This window comes from Anas acuta, chromosome 2, assembly GCF_963932015.1.
Source record: "Anas acuta chromosome 2, bAnaAcu1.1, whole genome shotgun sequence".
Taxonomy (NCBI): domain Eukaryota; kingdom Metazoa; phylum Chordata; class Aves; order Anseriformes; family Anatidae; genus Anas; species Anas acuta.
Window position 1 is genome coordinate 31,834,044 of NC_088980.1, and position 19,053 is coordinate 31,853,096.

At 37.9% G+C, this 19,053-nt stretch overlaps 1 protein-coding gene across 3 annotated transcripts in view; it reads left to right on the forward strand.

Moving 5' to 3' along the window:
* Positions 1 to 19,053, forward strand: part of HDAC9 (histone deacetylase 9) — a 476,309-nt gene that overhangs the window by 59,636 nt on the left and 397,620 nt on the right. Inside the window, exon 1 of one of the 3 annotated variants that reach the window (XM_068674117.1) lies at positions 11,173 to 11,245. The exons of the other annotated variants lie outside the window; for them this stretch is intronic. Coding sequence (XP_068530218.1) covers positions 11,209 to 11,245 — 37 coding nt within the window. The 5' untranslated portion in view covers positions 11,173 to 11,208. Of the gene's footprint in view, positions 1 to 11,172; positions 11,246 to 19,053 lie in introns of those variants that run through there. 3 annotated transcript variants of the gene reach the window in all.

Genomic DNA, 19,053 nt, shown 5'->3' on the forward strand with positions numbered 1-19,053 from the left:
GTGGAAACCACCACAGGTCAGTGTGTGGCTGGGGGTTCCCTCCATGCCACTGGGCAAACAGAGCCAACTTCCCCCGTCAGAGTGTTTCACACCCTGGTGGGTTGCATAGAGCGGGCCAGTTTGTAGAAGGCGTCATGAAGTGAATACAGAAAACCCTATGAGAGTAGTGTATGGGATAGGTGGTATTGAGAGGGCAGTGCTAGTAGAAATATATTTGTGAAAGAATAGTTCCATTGTTGTTAAGTAAATAACTTTTCCTTGGATAAGGATTATTGGCTTTGAGGACTGTGGGAAAATAGATTAAAAACACTGAAGTTAAAAGGTGTGAAGACACGCATAAGGGAAGGTAAGTGCACAAAGTTTCATAAATTATTTGTTCATATGTAATGCCCAGAAACTGCTTTCAGAACAAGGGCTCTGCTGGACTGGAATTGTGCAACTAGCATTTGAGGCAGTCACCGTGTGGTAAAGTGACGCCATTTGCAACCGATTTTCAGAATTCTTGTGTCCAAAATCTCTTTTGCTGAAGTTTTAAGGAATTCTTAAAAGTAGCATGTGTCCTCTCAACATCCCTAAACAAATGAAAACTTTCTGGGTATTTGAAGGCTGGTAAAACATGTAGGAGCTCTATCAAGACGGTGATTAGTAGCTTGCTCACAGAGGAGCTTCAGAAAGTTAATAGTCCAGTTATTTGGTTTAGTGAGCCCTTTTTAGACTGAACCTTATAAAATCAGGAGCAAATAAATTACTTTGTCAAAATTAGTTTTTCATGTATATACTTATGCACTTTAGAAGATCTTTACATATCTGTATAATAAATTTCTTGTTCTGTAGTCTTTATTAGTACTGGGTAGAACATGTACAAACGATATGGTTGAACAAGTGATACTTTTTACTTCATATGAATAAGTTCCACACAATGTTCTCTAAATAGACAAGAAAGCACAGTCAGTAGCTATGTATGCATATCTAGAATGGAAAATAGTATTATACTTTAGCTAGTTGTGTCATGCGAAATTCCTATTTATTAATATCTGTACAAATTCAAAATTATTGTGATGATTAAAAATGGGGAGGGAGATGGTCAAATTATTTTTCAAATCCTGTAGGAAAAAAGAGTAAGTAAGTACTAGGGCTTTCAAATTACCGTTGCTTAACTAATTGCTATTCAGATGCTATGCAGATATTAGTCTTCGAATTTGCCTCAGATATGAGAAGTTTAACTTGCTGTCACTGAGTATGATGGGATCAAAGATTTAGAAAAATGCTTACCAGGTTTGTGAATGGTTTTTAGATCTTGTGGATGTTTAGCATTCTTTTTCACCCACCCTTTAGTGAGGTAATCTTACAACTTGGGACACTACTGTTTTCCATTCAGAAACATTTACAATAGCAGAAAAAGTAATTAGAGTTACGAGGAGATAGGATATGAGACCGTTCCTGTTTGACAGACGTCGACCAGAGGGAAAATGTGTAAAACTTTGTCCTTTTTCCTCTCAGCTGTCCCCACCAGTTGACTGGGAACTGATTAAAAAACGGGTTTTGGTGCCCTCACTTAAAATAAACTCAAGTTTGGTGGAGAGGTATAGGAGCATGCTTCATTAGGTACTCTTTTTCTGTCATTAAAGTAATGTGGAAACTGGCCAAAAAGCCTCTAAGTTTATCTGAAGTAACACTTGCAGCTTTGTGGAAGTATGCAGCTGAGTAATAGTACAAAAATAGCAAGTTATTTTGAGGAAGAGCATATGTTCTATAACAATGAGAAATTGGTATACAGATAAAAGAAATTATGGATCTAAATATAAATTTCAGATGAGAAAGATCTGTGGCTTAGTGCCACACAGTCTTCTGTATATACAGCCATTAAAAGTTGTTTAATGCTCATTCTTCTATGATAGTTATTTAAAGATGCATCATCATTGATAAATTGCTGCACTGCCTTAAAGGTGCACATTTTGTAGTCTGTAACAGTACAGATAATAGGCACTTCTATATTAGACTGCACACTGATATACAGGGTACCATACAGCAATAATTGCGCACTTTTTTTTTTTTTTTTTACTTACAGGAAAGGTACATTGCAGAACCATACTATTTGCTTACTATTTAAAGACACTGACAGCCAAATGCATCTATCTCCTGTTAGAATTCAAAATGAAGAAAACATTGGAACAGACTCACAGGTTACTTGAGAAGGCATTTAGCTATATGTGCTTAGACACAGGAAAACAACTTCAGCTTGTAAAATATAGTGTATACCACACTTCAGCAGATAATTGCAGATTTTTTTTTGTGCATTTTTTTTTTTTAAGACAGGGGAAAAAAAAAAGCTCTGAGGTACTTCTCTGAGGCTTAAAATTTTCCTCCACAGAAATCACTTCATTTCATGGAAGAGATCAGTTTCTTTACAAAAAAAATAAAAAATGAACACAGTGCAAGTTGACAGTCAAAATGGCTACTTCTGAATGTTTTTTATTTTTCCTAGTTTCTCCTTAAATAATTAGAGATCGGCACACATAAAAATCCTACTGATGAGCAGAAAAAGAGATTAGATTAAGTTGCAATTAGATTTGGAAAACTAGAACCTAAAGCACTGCCAATAAAATCTGCATAGAGCCACTCAAGTTCTATGTGGTCAGTGTAAAACTCTTTTTTGAAAGCTGGAGAGTGATGATGTACAATATAATCTTTATTGTTAAATTTTAACTTTGCAGGAGGTAAGTTTGAAAATATTAGACCTTATGAAAGTCTCTGCACATCAAAAATCAGTTCTCATTTGATTTGTAACTAAATTTTTTTCTTCTTTTCTGAACCACTTACACTTCAAAAATTCTAAATGCCAACTTGCTGTCGTTTGCCATCCCGAAGCAAGATGGATTTGTGCAGTACTTCTCTTTCAGAAGAGGAAGAAATGCAAAGGAGAGCAGTACAGGATTTAGGAGAAAAAGCCAAGGCAAGGTTAAAGAATTCAGCTGGCATTAGGCATATAATCTCTGAATAGTTTAAAATTTGTTTTCACGTCTATCCTCTTTCTCTTAGTAATCAGCCTGATCTGATTAGTGTCTGTATAAACTACCTGTGTTGCTGAGGAGAAACAAGGAGTAAAGGAAAATTCCAACAGTGACACAGAAAATTACAGAGAAACTGGGAGAAAAGAAGGGGAAAAGAATCTGTAAGGGATTTTCCTCTTCTGTTTTTTCAGATGTTTTCTCTGTAATGCTGAAAGTATGAGAGACTAGTAAATTTAGTAACTTTAGCTCTTGCATTTACAATTGCCTGAAAAAGAGAGGCCAGTTTCCTAGGAGCTCGTAGTGATCGCTGCAGTTAAAGTAGTGCCAAAAAAAGGGAAGCATGGGAGGTAAGGTGCTCTAATGTTAGTGCTCTAATGCAGAAGTGTCTGTTTGGTTCCTGGAGTTGTCATCAAATTGTACAAGATAAAGTAAAATAAGTAGGTAAATGAATAAAGAATTAGTGATTTTTCTTTATATCCAGGATCTGTTCTGTAGGTGCTTTTAGTACGTGCTACAGTTCCTGGCTGGGCTACATACTCAGTTTTATTTCCTGTGAAAATAAGCGTGCAGAGGAATAGCTGATGGATGTCTGGACCTCAGCCTAATACAGAGTTCAGATGCAGTCTGGGAACTTAAAAATAAGCAAATTATTGGCAAAAAGGCAGGAGAACACAAAAATATCACTATCTGCCCCAGCCAGCTGAGAAATCTGAACAGTTATGGAGTTGTCCTATTGAACACTTTTGGCTAAAATGAGCCATAGGAGTATGCTCTCTGACTTTTTGGAGAGAAGGTGGAAAAGCCTTTTCTTTGATAAGGCGGGGGGGGGGGGGGGGGGAAGATGCAAAGTGTTTTCCATGGTGTGTTTCCTCTATAGGGATATTGCTAGTACTCTATTTTACTTGTTTATTCTTGTGATTTAAGAAAAGCTCCATCCAAAACGCTCCTCATTTGGAGCTTTGTGCATCCATGCCATATGTTAAAAACATGGGGAAGAGTAGTTGTAGAATCTGTGCAGCAACACTTGTCCTTTATCTCCCTCCCCACCCACACTGAAATAACAGACTTGGAGTCTGTTATCCTCTGCACTGCTTTTTCCTCCTGTGAATGCTGATTTTCCAGATGTACCAGGTCAATGCTCTCCAAACTGACCAGGGATTTTAATTTTATTTTATTTTTCTTGGTTTTGTGACTCACATTTTGAGGACCTATTTTTAGGTTCTTTAAAGCACTGGAGTGGTGTATCTGGAATAAGTAATCCAAAAATTGAAACCTTAACAGCAACTGAAGGTGAATATAAAACATCACTTTGAGTTTTTTGAAGTACTGCTGCAGCTATGTTGTATACCAGCTCTGTAACATGTTTTATGCTATTTTTCATACTTTCAGTTTGTCATCTAGGAGTTAAAGGAAACTTTTAAAAGGTCCCAGAAGCCAACTTGAATATTTTTGACACAGCTTAAATGGTGTAGTCTCGAGTGAGAAATTATATCCCATGTAAATTTTACATTCTAGTATTTTGGCTGATTTCCAGAGTTGCTGCATACTCTGAAATGTGCAGAATAAGAGGGCAAAATATCTCATCCTGTCTGATCTAATCTTGTTTAATGTTGTTTCACTCTTAGCATCCTGTGACGGTCATTTTTAGCTATGGGATCATAAACAGCCTTTAATGCTTGATTTGTCTTCTTTCACACTGAGAATAAAGGAAGCGTCTAGAACATATTACGAAGTTGAGTGCATGCAAGCATCTAGTAGATCAGAGTTGTTAATAGTAGTGTTACAAAAGGTGGTATTACCATTTCACACTCAAAATAACTCTGCACAGATGTAAAACTGATGATTTTGCATTGCATAAGCATTTGGCAAATGAAACATCACTGAGTATTAAACAGAAACCATTATGCTTTTGTTATTAATGATTTGGCCTTGTGCGTAAGGTGCTTAATTCTATGTGTTTTGATAGGTAAACCTCAGTTTCTGAAAACGGTATGATTTAAAATGAGTAGTTACCTCCCTTCAAAAGTTTCAACATGTAATTCTTTGTGATAGCTTGACATACGTTGCTTTGGTCATCTGTTATTACTATTTTTTTAAGACCTACTTGTAGGGAATGGCCCTGATTGTATTACCGGAGGTAACAGGGAGTTGGATCATAACAGAAAACATTATCTGGGAAAATTAACTTGTTCTAAAATAGGTTTAGAAGTTCTGGCATCCTTAGAGTCTTATCATGTAGTGAGAATCTGTGATATAAGAACAAATACCTACAAAATATGTCTTCTCTTCTGGCAGTGGAACATAAACAACATAAGAAGGTAGAGAGACACTTGTTTGTGACTATCACTCAGTGAGGGGGCAGCACTCAACCATCTTGGAGCAACTCCATCCTGGAACAGCTTGAGAGACCCATCCTTACATGATCAAGACACAAGTTAGGTTTATCTTCTACACTCTGAAAATACGCTGTTATTTTTCTAAACTAAATTTTCTACTTGAGTAACGTGAAACAGAACAAAGAAGGTCTTCATCTAATCTAGTGCTTATTTAGCCTCATTGTAGGAGAAAGCCTAGGATTATTTGGATGTTAGAGAAGCCTCAAGGTAGTCCTGAAAAGTACAGCTGGGGATGATTCAGCTGTAACATCAATAATTCTGGAGGTTTCCTCTGAAGGAGTTCTCAACCTCAAGAAGAGCTACTGCATGCAGTGCTGCATGGACCTTGAGAATAGGAAAACTATTTATTATTTTTTTTAATTTTTATTTTTTACCACCCAAAACTTTTATAGAATACAAAGTTCTGTGACTGTCTGAGGGCTACATCATAGCACATATCACACATATTATGATGTGCAACAGTGACATTGTGGAACTGAATTAGGACCCTTTTCCAGTTTGTTCAATTGACTGTAACTTTGTTTAGTAGTAAAAGGTCAGTTTAGTAGTAAAAGGTCAGTTTTAAAAATTACAACATTTCTGTCCCCATGGACACCTTTTTGTAGAATCTTTTTTTTTTTTTTCTTCCTCTCTTTTCTCTCCACCCTTTCGGCAAACATTATAAAGAAACAGCTTAGGGAAATGAAACAAGCTGTCCAAATTTGTAAAAGTTGCACTTCCTCAAGGAATTTCAGCAATGTATAACAGTTGGTCTAAATGGGGATTGGAACAGTTTAGATATCTTTATTTGTTTTTATTTAAAATGAGAAGAAGAACTGTAATGATTTCTTCAGAGAGCAAGGATGATTTTTTAGGAAATGGCTTGATATTTACATTGTCTTCTGGTGTAACTGTTAACTAATAGATATTTAATATGTAAAACAAAGCTTTGCCTATTTTATAATGTGTTTTTTCAAAATGAAAAACATAGCTATTTTTTTGTGTTGCAGTGGTGTTAATGTAGAAATGTGAGCAAACACAGCAGTGTTTGCACATTTAGAAGTGGAATGGATTAGTAGTAGACGCCATAGTTAACTGCACCAAAATATGTAATGTGCCCTTGATGTATGGCATGTTTACCATATGGCATATATATTAGCTATATACATGTATATGTTGTGACTAATGAAGAAAGCTGTATGTTACTGTTCTTCCTAGAATATTTTATATCTATTTTAAAGCTTACTCTAAGCTAGTTTTAAAGCTTACTCAATAAGCTAGTTTGCAAATGAATGCTGAGATTTCAGCAGATAATGAAAGGATTTTTGTATTGATTTTTCTAGAGACGAGAGTATCCACTTCATGTGATGCAATCCATACATAGCATTAGTAATTTCGACCTGTTCTTGTGATTTAAGCAACTGCTTTATCTTGTGCTGTGATTCGTATAATCTGTAGAAAGGCAGAAGCAGATACAGAGAGGAGTTGTGTGCAGGGCATACTAATAGGATTGCCAGCTCTGCTTCTCTTATGAGTTCCAAAGACCCCAGATTTGTGTATCTTCAGGGAAAGTACTGAAAGCTTTTCATGGGGATTTGAAAGACAATTTACTGATTTAGTAACTAGAGAGAGAATCTGACAGCTACTTTTGTGGGGCAATTTTAAGTGTAGTTTTGTTGTTTTGGGGTATAGTTAGCATACATAAAGCACTGTTTCCCTTTTGTGTTTACAGGAATGTTGAGTGTTTGAATAGACTTGTTTGAAAGCATATCTTCAAAGTGTGCAGGTAGTGATGGTAGGTAGATTCACAGAATGGTTTGGGTTGGAAGGGACCTTTAAACCTCTAGTCCAAGCTCCCTATTCAGGGAGACCTTTATGCAAAAGCTTAGATGGAAAAAGGTAAATTCAGAAGTAATGGACAGTTTAGAGAAAAAAAAAAATACCATGAGGGTGGTCAAACAGTGGAACAGGCTTCCTAGAGAGGTGGTTGATGCCCCATGCCTGTCAGTGTTCAGGATGCATTTGGACAATGCCTTCAATAGTATGCTTTAACTTGCGGTTAGCCCTGAAGTGGTCAGGCAGTTGGACTAGAGGATCTCTGAAGGTCCCTTCCAACAGGACTGTTCTATTTTACTCCATGTATGCTATTTTGATTTAAACAAGGTGTATTCTGTAAGCTACCAAATATTACACTGACTATGGAGTAGATGAAAGACCTATATGCAGTCATCTTTCCCTTTCCCTCTTTGATGAATGAGCACAGTTCAATTGAAGTCAGTAAAGAAGTACATATATGTATACTCCAGCTGCGGGTCTTATCCTTTGGGTAATCTAAGTTCTGTTCTAGATTTTACTACAGACTACTTTGTTGCACATTACAATTGAAATTTCTGGATTACCTACAGCTAGAAAACCAGGGAAAAATGTAAAGATGCCTAGATGATGTGGCATTATTTGAAGTCAATAACCCTTTTTCATATTATAATGTTAGTAGTAGCATTGCACCATGAGTTAACCAGTAGTAGAAAATCCAAGTATACAATCCTTGGGGCTATGCTGTTAGCATAGCTGTCCACCACTCAGTAATATTCTTTTTTTTTTTTTTTTTTAACTATATTTTAAATACGACGTTGTGCTGCTGTCACCTTCCACAGCATGTGTGTGTTTATTTATTTATTTTTGTTATTGTTTTAAGCCTTTGAGGTAAATGAAGCACCACTGGTAGAGTATTTGACTTAAAGACAAGTGTCTGTGCAGTAGGAATGACAAACACTTGGAAAATAAGGCAATGCCTCCTGGGTAAAGGAGATAAAAGGGAAAAATAATTATCCATTGGAATAACATAAATAATGTGTCATTCGTATTTAGTGTACTTATAAATGTTGATGTGAAAATCTCCTGTATTAGGAGTTACTTGCATTCAGTAACTTAAGAAATTCAAATATATGTATTCATATATTTTAAAGAAGTAGCTTGACAGAAATCCTGGAAAGTGAAGAGGGAGGTTAATTCTCCTCTTCAGTGGGCAGTCAAAAAAGATGTATATCTGAGGGAGTAAAGGAGAAAATTGAGCATGTGTTAATGATCATTTAGCATAACGTGTACGACACATGGATATTGCAGTAGATGCTAAAAATATGTAAATAACCTTGAGTTTGGATGAGCCAGTGTAGTAATTATTTCACAAGTGAAAAGGAATGTTTAAAAAGCCTTAAGAGAAGACGTTTTCTTGGCATGTGGCTAAAGATGCAGCAACCCACCCTCAATTTCCCTGAATGAATGTGGTGGAAAGCCCTCAAAACTGCTCCGAATCTATCAGGCTCAGATTTCTTTGCATCAGTGCAGCCATTAGTAGGGAGAGAGAAGCTGTGCTTAAGCCAAAGGACATCTTTAGTGTTAACAATGGTAACAGCCAAGCTGTGAGTGAATACATGTTGGAATAAATACATGCCATACGTGGCTTTCACCATCAAAGTGAAACTCTGGGACAGCCTTAATAGGGAGAAGGGGAGACCCCTAGCAGTTATGAGTATGAAATACTTGCTTACTATACCAGGAAACTGTCAGGAACAGTAGACATCCCCTGGTCCACATTTTTACTCCTCCTGAGCAAAGTGCTGTCCCATAACCTCTACAATTTTCTCCAGGTTGTGGAGAGTCTCAGTCTGTCCGGACCCTGCTTCTTTGTCCTCACAGGAGAGGGAAAATGGTTCCACAGAGGTTGGTTAGCAAGTAAATAGCTCTATTAATTTCTTAGATATTGTAAGGTCGTTTGCATTGTCAAGCTACAGGAAATGGTGCTTGGCAATACCTAGCTAAATGCTGTTGCTGGCAAGATGAAACCAAAACGCTATGGTGAGTGTCCTGCTGTGAAAGAGTGTAACGATGTGTGCAGAACACACTTCAGTTGGGCACGATGAAAGTTCTTTTGAAATGCAGCTTCTCCAGCATGCTAGCTGAGCAATCCCTAGCTATGGGTGAGAGAAGGGAAATGCGAGAGGCAGGGGAAGTACAATAGAGCCTGTGCTGGGTGTTTGTGAGGTTGTTCTTTCTAGAAAAGCCAGAGAGCTTCTGTAGGCTGCTGGCTGGGATAGTGCCTGTGATGCCAGGGGAAGGAGGCACAGAAGGTGCAGTCCTTGTGGCTTGCTCAAGTGCTGTTTTTTGGTACATGTATGTTGTGTAGTGAGGAGAAAGGTTGAGTGTTGATCTAGCTTGTGATTTATCTCAAATACTCAAAACCCTGAAAAAATGGATTGTTTTGGCACTGAATCTTTGATGTGCTTTAGAAATGCCGAAGGAAGGCATTGAGTAAAACACTAGACCACAAAATGTAAAAATAAACTAGGGCTATTTCTGTGGCTTAGCTTTAACCAGCTTGTGTTTAGCTGTTTTACATTATTGTAATGCACAAAAACAAAGGAAGATGTCTTGTGTTTTTTTTTTTTTTTTTTTTTTTTTTTCAAATACAGTTGCTAAAAGTAGAAATTCTTTCACAGTGTTTAAAGGAGCTTACTAAATCAGGACACAGAGGTTGTGTTAATTCTTTCAGAGTTCCTTTTGCATGTGGTGTTAAGCTCTGTATTTTAGAAAAAAACCATGGCTCAGCAGTGAAATCGGAATTTGAAGTGAATTCCAAAGAACCAGATTGTTACCTGGAATGAAGAAGCATACAGTGCAGGCATGAAAATACATATAAGGTGGAGCTTTAAGACAAAAACGATCTTATTAATTCAAACATAAGGGTGTCCTTTTTAGTTGTTTTCTGTCTCTTGTTACTCTTGGTCACTTTTACCTATAAGAAGTGATTATAAAATACCACTATTTTGTTAGATAACATCTGATTTTCATGTACAGGTGTATAAACACCTGTTCAGTGGTTGAAACACAAGACTGGGAGGATCTCACCCTCTTCTCTGGGGAAGCATTGCTTTTGAGAAGTTGATGGGTCTGTGCTTTCTAACCTGGGATTTAACTAGTACGATTCAGTCAGTGATGTGCTATCAGAGTAATCAGCAAGTGATTCCCAAAGGAGAGGAGAGCTGTGCGAGTCAGCAGGAACTTGTGTAGAGCACTGGATACCTTCTGGGAACTGAGCCCAAGGTAAATGCAGTGGTGCTACTCGCAGGTTGAGGGAGAGTCAGTCTTATTGCTGAACACTGACCTGCCTGGCTAAGGAAGAGGTTTGCAGAACTGAATCTGAACCCTCTCGTTTAATTTTGTGTTTGGGAAGAGTGCCAAGAGCTTGGTGGTTTTTTGTTTTGTTTTGTTTTTCCCTTAATGTGCCATGGTACTCTGTTGTGTAATACATTCTGGCTTGTAGTTTACATTAAAAATTGCTGTCCGTAGACTCCAAAGTCAGCCGGATAAGTTGTGTTAGGTAACTCGACTAATGATACATACAGATAATTTATTCTTCCATCCCCACTAATGCAGAATGGTCTGTGTTTTATTAGCTTAATTTCAAAGCAGCAATGAGAAAAAAGTACATAAGATGTTTTTTCTACACACCCTCCCCCAACCCCCCCCCTCCCCCCAAGTATGCTTGGATATTGTATCTAGTGTTTTATTGTGGCTCTGAGTATTAAACATCTTTACATCTGGTTTTAAACACAGCACTAATCCTACAAAACTGGTATGACTTTTTTTTTTTTTAAACAAATAAAAGGAGGAACTGGGATGGTAAGCTGAATTATGAGCCCACATAGTTAGGTACTGCTGCTATAAGAAGTGGGAGGGAATAACAGAACCAGTTAGTTGACTAACCACTTCCCTTCATTGTTGCTTTTAATATTAGAACAGCCTTGCTAGCTTTCTAAACCACCATGAGTTACAAAAATGAGACAATGTACGCTCTTGCTGGTAAGTTCCTTTCCTTTAAGATCTAAACTGAAACTAGAATTGGAATTGATCCTCAGTGATTTAAATCTGAATTAAGATGTATTGCTTTATGTTTTCCATAATCATAAAGAATATGGTACAATGTGGTGTTGTTTGTAGTAAACAAATCTAGGCGGTTACATTCCTGCCTTCACAGCAGATTTTCTTCATGCAGGGTCAGAAGGTGTATCCCTTGGTAAGTTACAAACTTACTACTGAAGTAATAATAACAGTTGGAAAAAAAACAATGCAAGCCTGTAAGGTCAGAAAGGTGGTTTAAGCGACTTTTTTGAATGAGTGTAAAATGAGCTTCCATGTCTCTCTCAAGTACTATGTGCTGTTCTGTGCTGTTCTTTCATGAGCTGCAGTCATGTATGCTGGTTGCTATTACTACTCGGTAGTTGGAAAATTCCTGTTTTGTGGTTTCTGTTATGGGTCCTATTAGTAGTAATTATCATAGTTAAAAATCCTAAATATTAGACTAAAGCACAGGTGGAGATGCTCTTTTTGGACTGTGCCTGTTAGGTATATTTATGTATATTTCATATATATGATACATTAAAATAAACAAATGCTGTTCAGTCGTATATTTAGAAATAAGACTAAATAACCTGATGTGATATTTAAGGCTGAAATGAATTTTGTTTTTAATCTTGCTGTGTTCATGGAATTGTCAGTCGATGATACAAACTGTAAGAAGTAAAAGCCTAATGTCTCAAGAGAGCTACAGTTAAGGCTTTAGCCTGTTTTTACTGGTCCAAATGGGAATTTGGTTGGATTCTCAGTACTGAGCAAAAAGCTCTAACTGGAGTTTCAGCTGTAACAGTTATTTCTTTTTGTCTTATCTGCAATGTATCTGTGAAGTGGCTAAATATACCCCAAAACTAGGGAAGGACATAATAGTTCATACTCTATTTTAGCACTGTTCATTTAGTGGGATGCAATAGCTTGTGTTGTCAGTATATTTATTTACTCAATAGATTTATGTGAAATGTATTGTCAGCTTTAGAATGATATACCTGTCCTCATAAATCAAAAACAAACAAACAAACAAAAGAAGCCAGGTGTTTTTTCGATGGAATGCATCATTTTAAAAGGTGCCAGTATTTTTTTTAGGTTCTTCATTCAAAGCCTGAACTAATAATTACCTTATTGCAAGCTCTCTGTTCCCATTAATGCTCAACAATTTCTGCAACAGGTACTTTCAAAATGTCTTCTATGTTTTCTGATCACATTTGGATGTTTGCTCTGAAAGACAAAAAGATTAAGCCAAATATTTTGGGAATTTCATGAGGTTTATAAATAAGCTTTTGAAATTACTGTACCTCAGTTTCTATTCTCTTGCTGTAGAGGAGTAGAAGTGATTCCCTTTGAATCTTGCACAGGAGGAAAGGATGGACCATTTCCTGAAGATTTAGCTAGGAACAACCTTGAGTTAGCCAGCCACACTTGACCTAGAATGTGGCTTTACTGTAATAAAAGGGCTTTCACCTAACCTATTGTTAATATCAATGTTTTTGGAGAGCCGTAAGCAAAGCATCCAGTAAGTCTTGTAAGGAGAGGGAAAAAAAATCTAAACAGCACACAAGTTACAGGGGTAGTAATGGCTGCAGCATGTGTCGATTTTCGAAGCCACCCGTATTGGTCATCTGAACAAAATGAGTACAGCTAGCAAGCCATTTCTTCTTACTTAAGTGACAAACAAAATAAGCTTGCTTTGCAGAGATCTTAACCCTAAATATTTCCCTCTGCTTTAACACTGAAGTTAATATTATTAATCCCCAGTTGCCCACAATGTGGGTCCTCCTGCAATTCTTCAACTTCCCTTCATTCACATCCTTAAAAAATTTTTGGCACCTAAGAGCTTTCTGTGTTGCAGTGTTCAATGCCAGACCCTCAGCAAATCTGCAATGCTCTTTAGAGCTTTGGTGCACCTATGACAAGATACACAAAGCGAAGGACTTGGTCAATGCTGTTTCCATTTGTCACCATGCCCGAATAACGGAGATGTGTGGTCATTCCAGTGTTCATTAGAGCTAAAAGCCAATGAAGCAAACAGCCTGATCCTCTCCCCCTTCACCTAGACTCCCAAGTGACAGAGCTGAAGCAGGCTGGTTTCCTGCGTGTTGAAGGAAGTGTCTGTCCTCCCTTGATGTAAACCCCACAGAAGGATCACTAATAAAATCTCTTTCCTCTCCCAGCTGCCATTTTTGGGAACCTAGTATGTTTTGGACCGTGTCAGGTTTGGCAGAAATCATTCTGTGAATTCAGAAGTTATTGTGATGAGGGCTTAACGGATAAGTTTCATTTCCGTAGGAAACCAGGCTAAAAATAAGTTCCTAGCTCTTCTGTATGTAGAGGAAAATTTTATAATGTTAGTACCAAGTTTCTTGAGAAATGGGAAGCAAAAAGCAATTGTTTTTAAAAACAGGACATTTTAGCCAAATGGTGTGGAGGACCTGTTGCTTATCTTTTAAGCTACTGAGTTGTCAACATTTTTTCCTCTTCTCTCTGGCATTCAGACATGCTTACAGCTGTTCCTGAGGCTCTCTCTTTTTGGTATTAGAAACAGACTTTGTGGCTTAGAAGTCTGAATATTTTATTGTTTGTGTTACCAGAGCCTAACCTTTGGGACCCAGAAGCTCTCCTGTGTGTAAGACCAGTGTTTCCAATCCAGCACTTTGTCTCAGAAATTTCCTAGAAAGTGATTCCTATATTATTCATCCCAATATTTGTGGCATTAATAGTCTTAACAAGTGTGCTTGTCTTAGTGTTCATATTAACTGTTCGATTAACTGTCACTGAAATGAATGAACTTCATTGAGCTCTGAGTATTTGAGGATGGGAAGGGGAGAAAATTCCTTCAAGCCACGAAAGCCACTTTTTGAAATCTGTCTCCAGGTACAGCTTCCTGGTAGAGGATTTTTCTCCTCTAGTTCCTATTCTTTTGCAGTTTGTTTTTCAAACAATAAATGTAGTACAAAATAGGTTTGTACAATGCTCTTAGGTGTATGGTTTGATTTTTTTTTATTTTATTTTTTGTGTGCTCCTGTGTGGAGCCAGGAGCTGGACTCAAAGATCCTTGTGGGTTCCTTCCAGCTTGGGCTATTCAGTGGTTCTGTGATGACATCCTGTATATTACCACTCCTCAGAGTGGGATGGCACCTGGGCACCCTATTTAAATAATAGTTCTAAAATCTGATGGCATAGTACTTCTGTAGATGGGGGGGAATGGTGGTGGTGGGGTCTTTAATGCACTCAATCTGTGCAGTTGTTTCTGAAGGCATGTGAAAGAAATGAAGCTGTCCAGAATTTCATGGTTTATAGGATGAGGTATGCAGGAGATCCATATGAATGTCTCTGTGGCAAATACACACTCCTTTGTTTCATGTGTCTGTAGTCTCACTCCCTAGTCTCACTCCCCATCACAGATACTTAAAAGGTCCATACTGTATTTGTGGTCTGCAGTTACTGTGGAGAGCAGGTAATGCAGGAACCATGATTAGGATTTTATATCATTTCCAAGGAGTACCAGTGCTCCTGTGCTGATAAAAAGATAATTTCAATCATGTTTAGAATAAAAGTGGGCTTTTATAGTTCTAAGTATATATTTTTTTTTAAATCCAAAAGGAAGATTGTGGTTATGAAGCCCAAATTAGTCAGATTTGGAAGGTTTGTAGCTTGTAGGAAGTAGCAGCATTTTAAAGCTTCTCTGTTTCTCCAAGCTGCTTCCTTTAGAACTCAGATAATGTCAGTGCAGGTCTGGCAGTACAACTTTTGAGAGTTAATAGATAATTTTAAATAATACAGTTCACTGAATATTATGATGCATCAGAGGATTTTGTTGATTCAGTTATCTACCAAGTGTTGGTGGAAGATGAAGTGAAACAGCAATAGTTGTAATTGTATCAACAAGTTCTGTAGGAACAGAGTTAAAATCCTCAAGTAACCACTTGAGAATATTTTAATGGAGGCTGGAAAACATTTGTCCTATTTGGGCTTCTGTTTAGAATGATGTCTCTTGTGTCATAAATGTTGATAAGTCATTTTTATTCTTAATCATAACTTTTGTCAAATATTCTGGTAGGAGGCGTAATTGCAATCTGTTTGAAAGTAGAGGAAGCAGGAGAGTATACAACTCGGTGAGAAAGCGTAAAAAGCTCCATATTTACAGTTGGATTTGATATAGCAAATATGAAATAACAGATGCTGATAATTGCTATCACTCTGACCTCTCCTTAGTGCTGTTACTTTTTCAAAAAAATACGCTTATTAATTTGATACTCTTAACCAAGGCTGTTACTAGAGTTCTCCTATTTCTTTTATAATTAATTTTGACTTCATTAATGAAAACAATTCTGCTGCTGATTCTGTAGTTTGTAATCCTGGTAATTGTGTATTTTCATTAATTTTTTTATAGTTTGTCAAGTCTTTTTCATATAAGAAATTGTATTGCTTCTATTTATTTAAGAGATTGTATGATTCATGAGGCTTCTTTTGTTTCTTATAAGATCTATTTACAAATTCTATGCATTTTGTACTAAGGCAAAGATTGCTGGACATCATTTTAATACAGTAGAAAATACTCACTGAGGAGATAAACAGTACAGTTTGTTGAGTAACAGTGATCAGCATTATTAGTTGAATCTTTGGTATTATGATTCCACCTCCTTTTGTGGATGTCTTCATAGGGAGAAGGTAAAGAAAAGAAACAGATTATTTTAGGCAGGTGACCACATCATTTAAGCAATGTTACGAATTTTAAGATGTGAGGTCATAAGCATGTTTTAGAGATTGTGACTTTATTATTAGTTTATTTTTTAACTATCTTACAGATTTCTGTTTGCCAGTATTTTAGCAAGATTACTAACATGATAACTTGGAAGGATGAACTTTTATATGAAAATATGTGGCAAAGTGGGAGTAAAGTTATGCCAGTTGAATTTTTGACTGACAGATGAAGTTTTTTCTTGTATTTTTCCCCCTCTGTTGTGTTTTACCAGAACGTGGAGAAGACTTGACTGTGAGAACCAGGTTTATCCTTTTTTGTACTCTGAATTCAACATGCAGCTGAACCTTGCTTAATAATAATTCGGCAAAAATTCTGAAGAATATATTTTTCCTAGGCATGTGCTTGTCTGAAAATGCCATGCAATATTTCCGTAGTGAATATTTGTTGTTTATAACCCAACCATTTTCTCTCTAATGTCATGCACATCTTTCTTACATACCTAGTGTGGAGATGGAATTAGGAGAACTGCTTTATTTTCCATGAAGGCATGGCAAAACTTGGAGTATGTCAGCTGAGGAGTATTATATCTTAAGTTAATTATTTGCTAATTAATATATGGTATTTATCATACTTGAACACATATGTGTAGACCAGAACAAATGTGTGGAAATATACTATTTCACAAAAGCATCTCTAGTGCTTTGAATTGATTCACAGTAAGTTAATCACATGGGGGAGATACAGAATCGTTCTAGAATATGATTCAGGCTTAAAATTACATTTTCTGTTATTTATGTGTGGTTCTTAAACATAAAACCAAAAGTCATGGATAGCCTGCAGGTTATGTATTTGAGGAAAGTAAACTAAGCCTGTACTTGCATGGCGATGTTGTGTTGTGTATGTAGGTAGGATCCACTCATATTTCTTGCTTCCTGTGCTCTTCACTGTGATAATCTGTTCCTTCTGCAAGACAGCATTCTAGACTCTCTTCGGTTTTATGGAATTAGATGAGGATCCTGGTTATCTACTGTCCTATTTGCAAAGAATTACCATAACAGGGATGCAGACTATATGCATGTAAGTGTAGTATTTTATTACATTTCCTGTGAGATACAGTAAATTACCTCGACACGCTATTCCTTGTCCAAATTTGTCTTTATTTCTTAATGAGACAAAACCCACAAACAATTAAAAAATATATTTATCTTTCAATTTTGTGGAATAGAGTTTTCAGCAGTTTATATCCAATACATGACTAAGCTGCTTTCTTGGGTGGCAAAGCTGCAACTTTCGCTTGGGCCTTTCTAAATCTCACCTAGTTCAGGGAGCTACTTTGGCTCTATTTTCAAGTCCAAAGTACAGCAGTATACTGTCCCTGAAAGTTATCTTTCAACCAATTTTTATAAAAATTAGCCATGTTTCAAATACTAAATCTGTTTCAGAATTGATTCAGCTGGTTCCCATCATCATTCCCTCATCAGTTTTACCATAGCAAAATTCATAATCCTGATTGTGTTCTCATAGCTATAACATCAGTAGGTCAGCCTTCTTAGCCAGATGTGAGTTTGCTGTTTCCATGTGGCAGACAGCTGGAAGATCATCCTGCCTGCATCCCAAGCTTACAGTGAGCTGTGCTGGTTCTATGCCCAAACTAGTACTTCTTAGCAGCTAGCGTTTAGTGCTGTCCTGATTGAAGTTAAACAGCTTTCAGTAAGCCCAGGAGGCAGTCAGAGCTTTACTGCATATTCCTGCAAAGATGTTAATAGTATTTCCCTTTAAATCCATGGCAACTCTTCTCTTCTGTGCCTGTCCATGAACATGTATACACTTTGACTCCATAGTTTGAAAGAAGACATGAAGATAACAATGGATGATCTCCAATTAGGATCTAGAATAATGACTAGAAGACATACTCTAGTAAAGAGATCTTTTTTTTTTGAGGGAATTTGCAGTTAGGTGCAGTATAGAACTGTACATATGGGACAGTATGTAACTGCTGTATGCTTGGAGCCTTGTGGTGGTTATACCCTGTTGGGCAGGTGAACTCTACCACAACCACTCTCCCACTCCCCCTTCTCAAGGGGAAAGGGGGAGAAAATACAATGGAAAGGGCTCAAGGGTTGAGATAAGGGCAGGGAGATCACTTACCAATTATGGTCATTGACAAAACAGACTCAGCAGAGGGAGATTAATATAATTTATTGCCTATCACTAGTGGACTAGAACAGTGAGAAACTAAAAGCAAACTAAAACCACTTTCCTCTCCTTCTCCCTCATCCCCCTGAACAGTGAAGGGGAACAGGGCATGGGGGCTGTGGTCAGTCTCCACCACTCCTTCATGGCCACTCACTGCCCCTGTTCCACGTGGGGTCCCTCCCACAGGATGCCACCCTTCCCAAACTGAGCCTGAATGGGCTTCCCACAGCTCTTCAAGAGCTGCTGCCACATGGCTCTCTGCCACAGGGTCCATCCCCCAGGAGCAAACTGCTCCAGCACAGGTTCCCCATGGGCAGCAGCTCCCCCCAGATCCCCTGCTCCTGCATGGGCTCCTCTCCATGGGCTGCAGCTCCGGCCCGGGGCCCGCTCCTGCGGGGGCTCTCCATGGGCCGTGGCCTCCTCCAGGCCATATCCACCTGCTCCACTGGGAGCTCCTCCACAGGCTGCAGGGGAAGTGCTGCTGCATGTCTGGAGCACCTCCTGCTCTCAGACGTATATTTTTTTGTTTGTTTGTTTTGTTTCTTTTCCCCTTTCTTAACTCTGCTCTCCCAAAGGCCCACCCAGTGTCGCTCCCTGGCTGGTCTCTGGCCAGTGGCAGGTCCCTTTTGGAGCTGGCTCTGACCTGACATGGGGCAGCTGCTGGGCTTTGCTCACAGAGGCCATCCCTGCAGCCTGCGTGTTATCAAAACCATGCCACATAAACCCAGTAGAAACCTGAAGTCAGAACAATTTTTTATGAAGTTTTGTTAGGAAAGCCATTTCTCTTTCAGTTGTGCTGGTAACCTCACTGTCTTTCCCTGTGATGTCTCATTCTCAGTCAAAGCTATTGAAAGATATAATC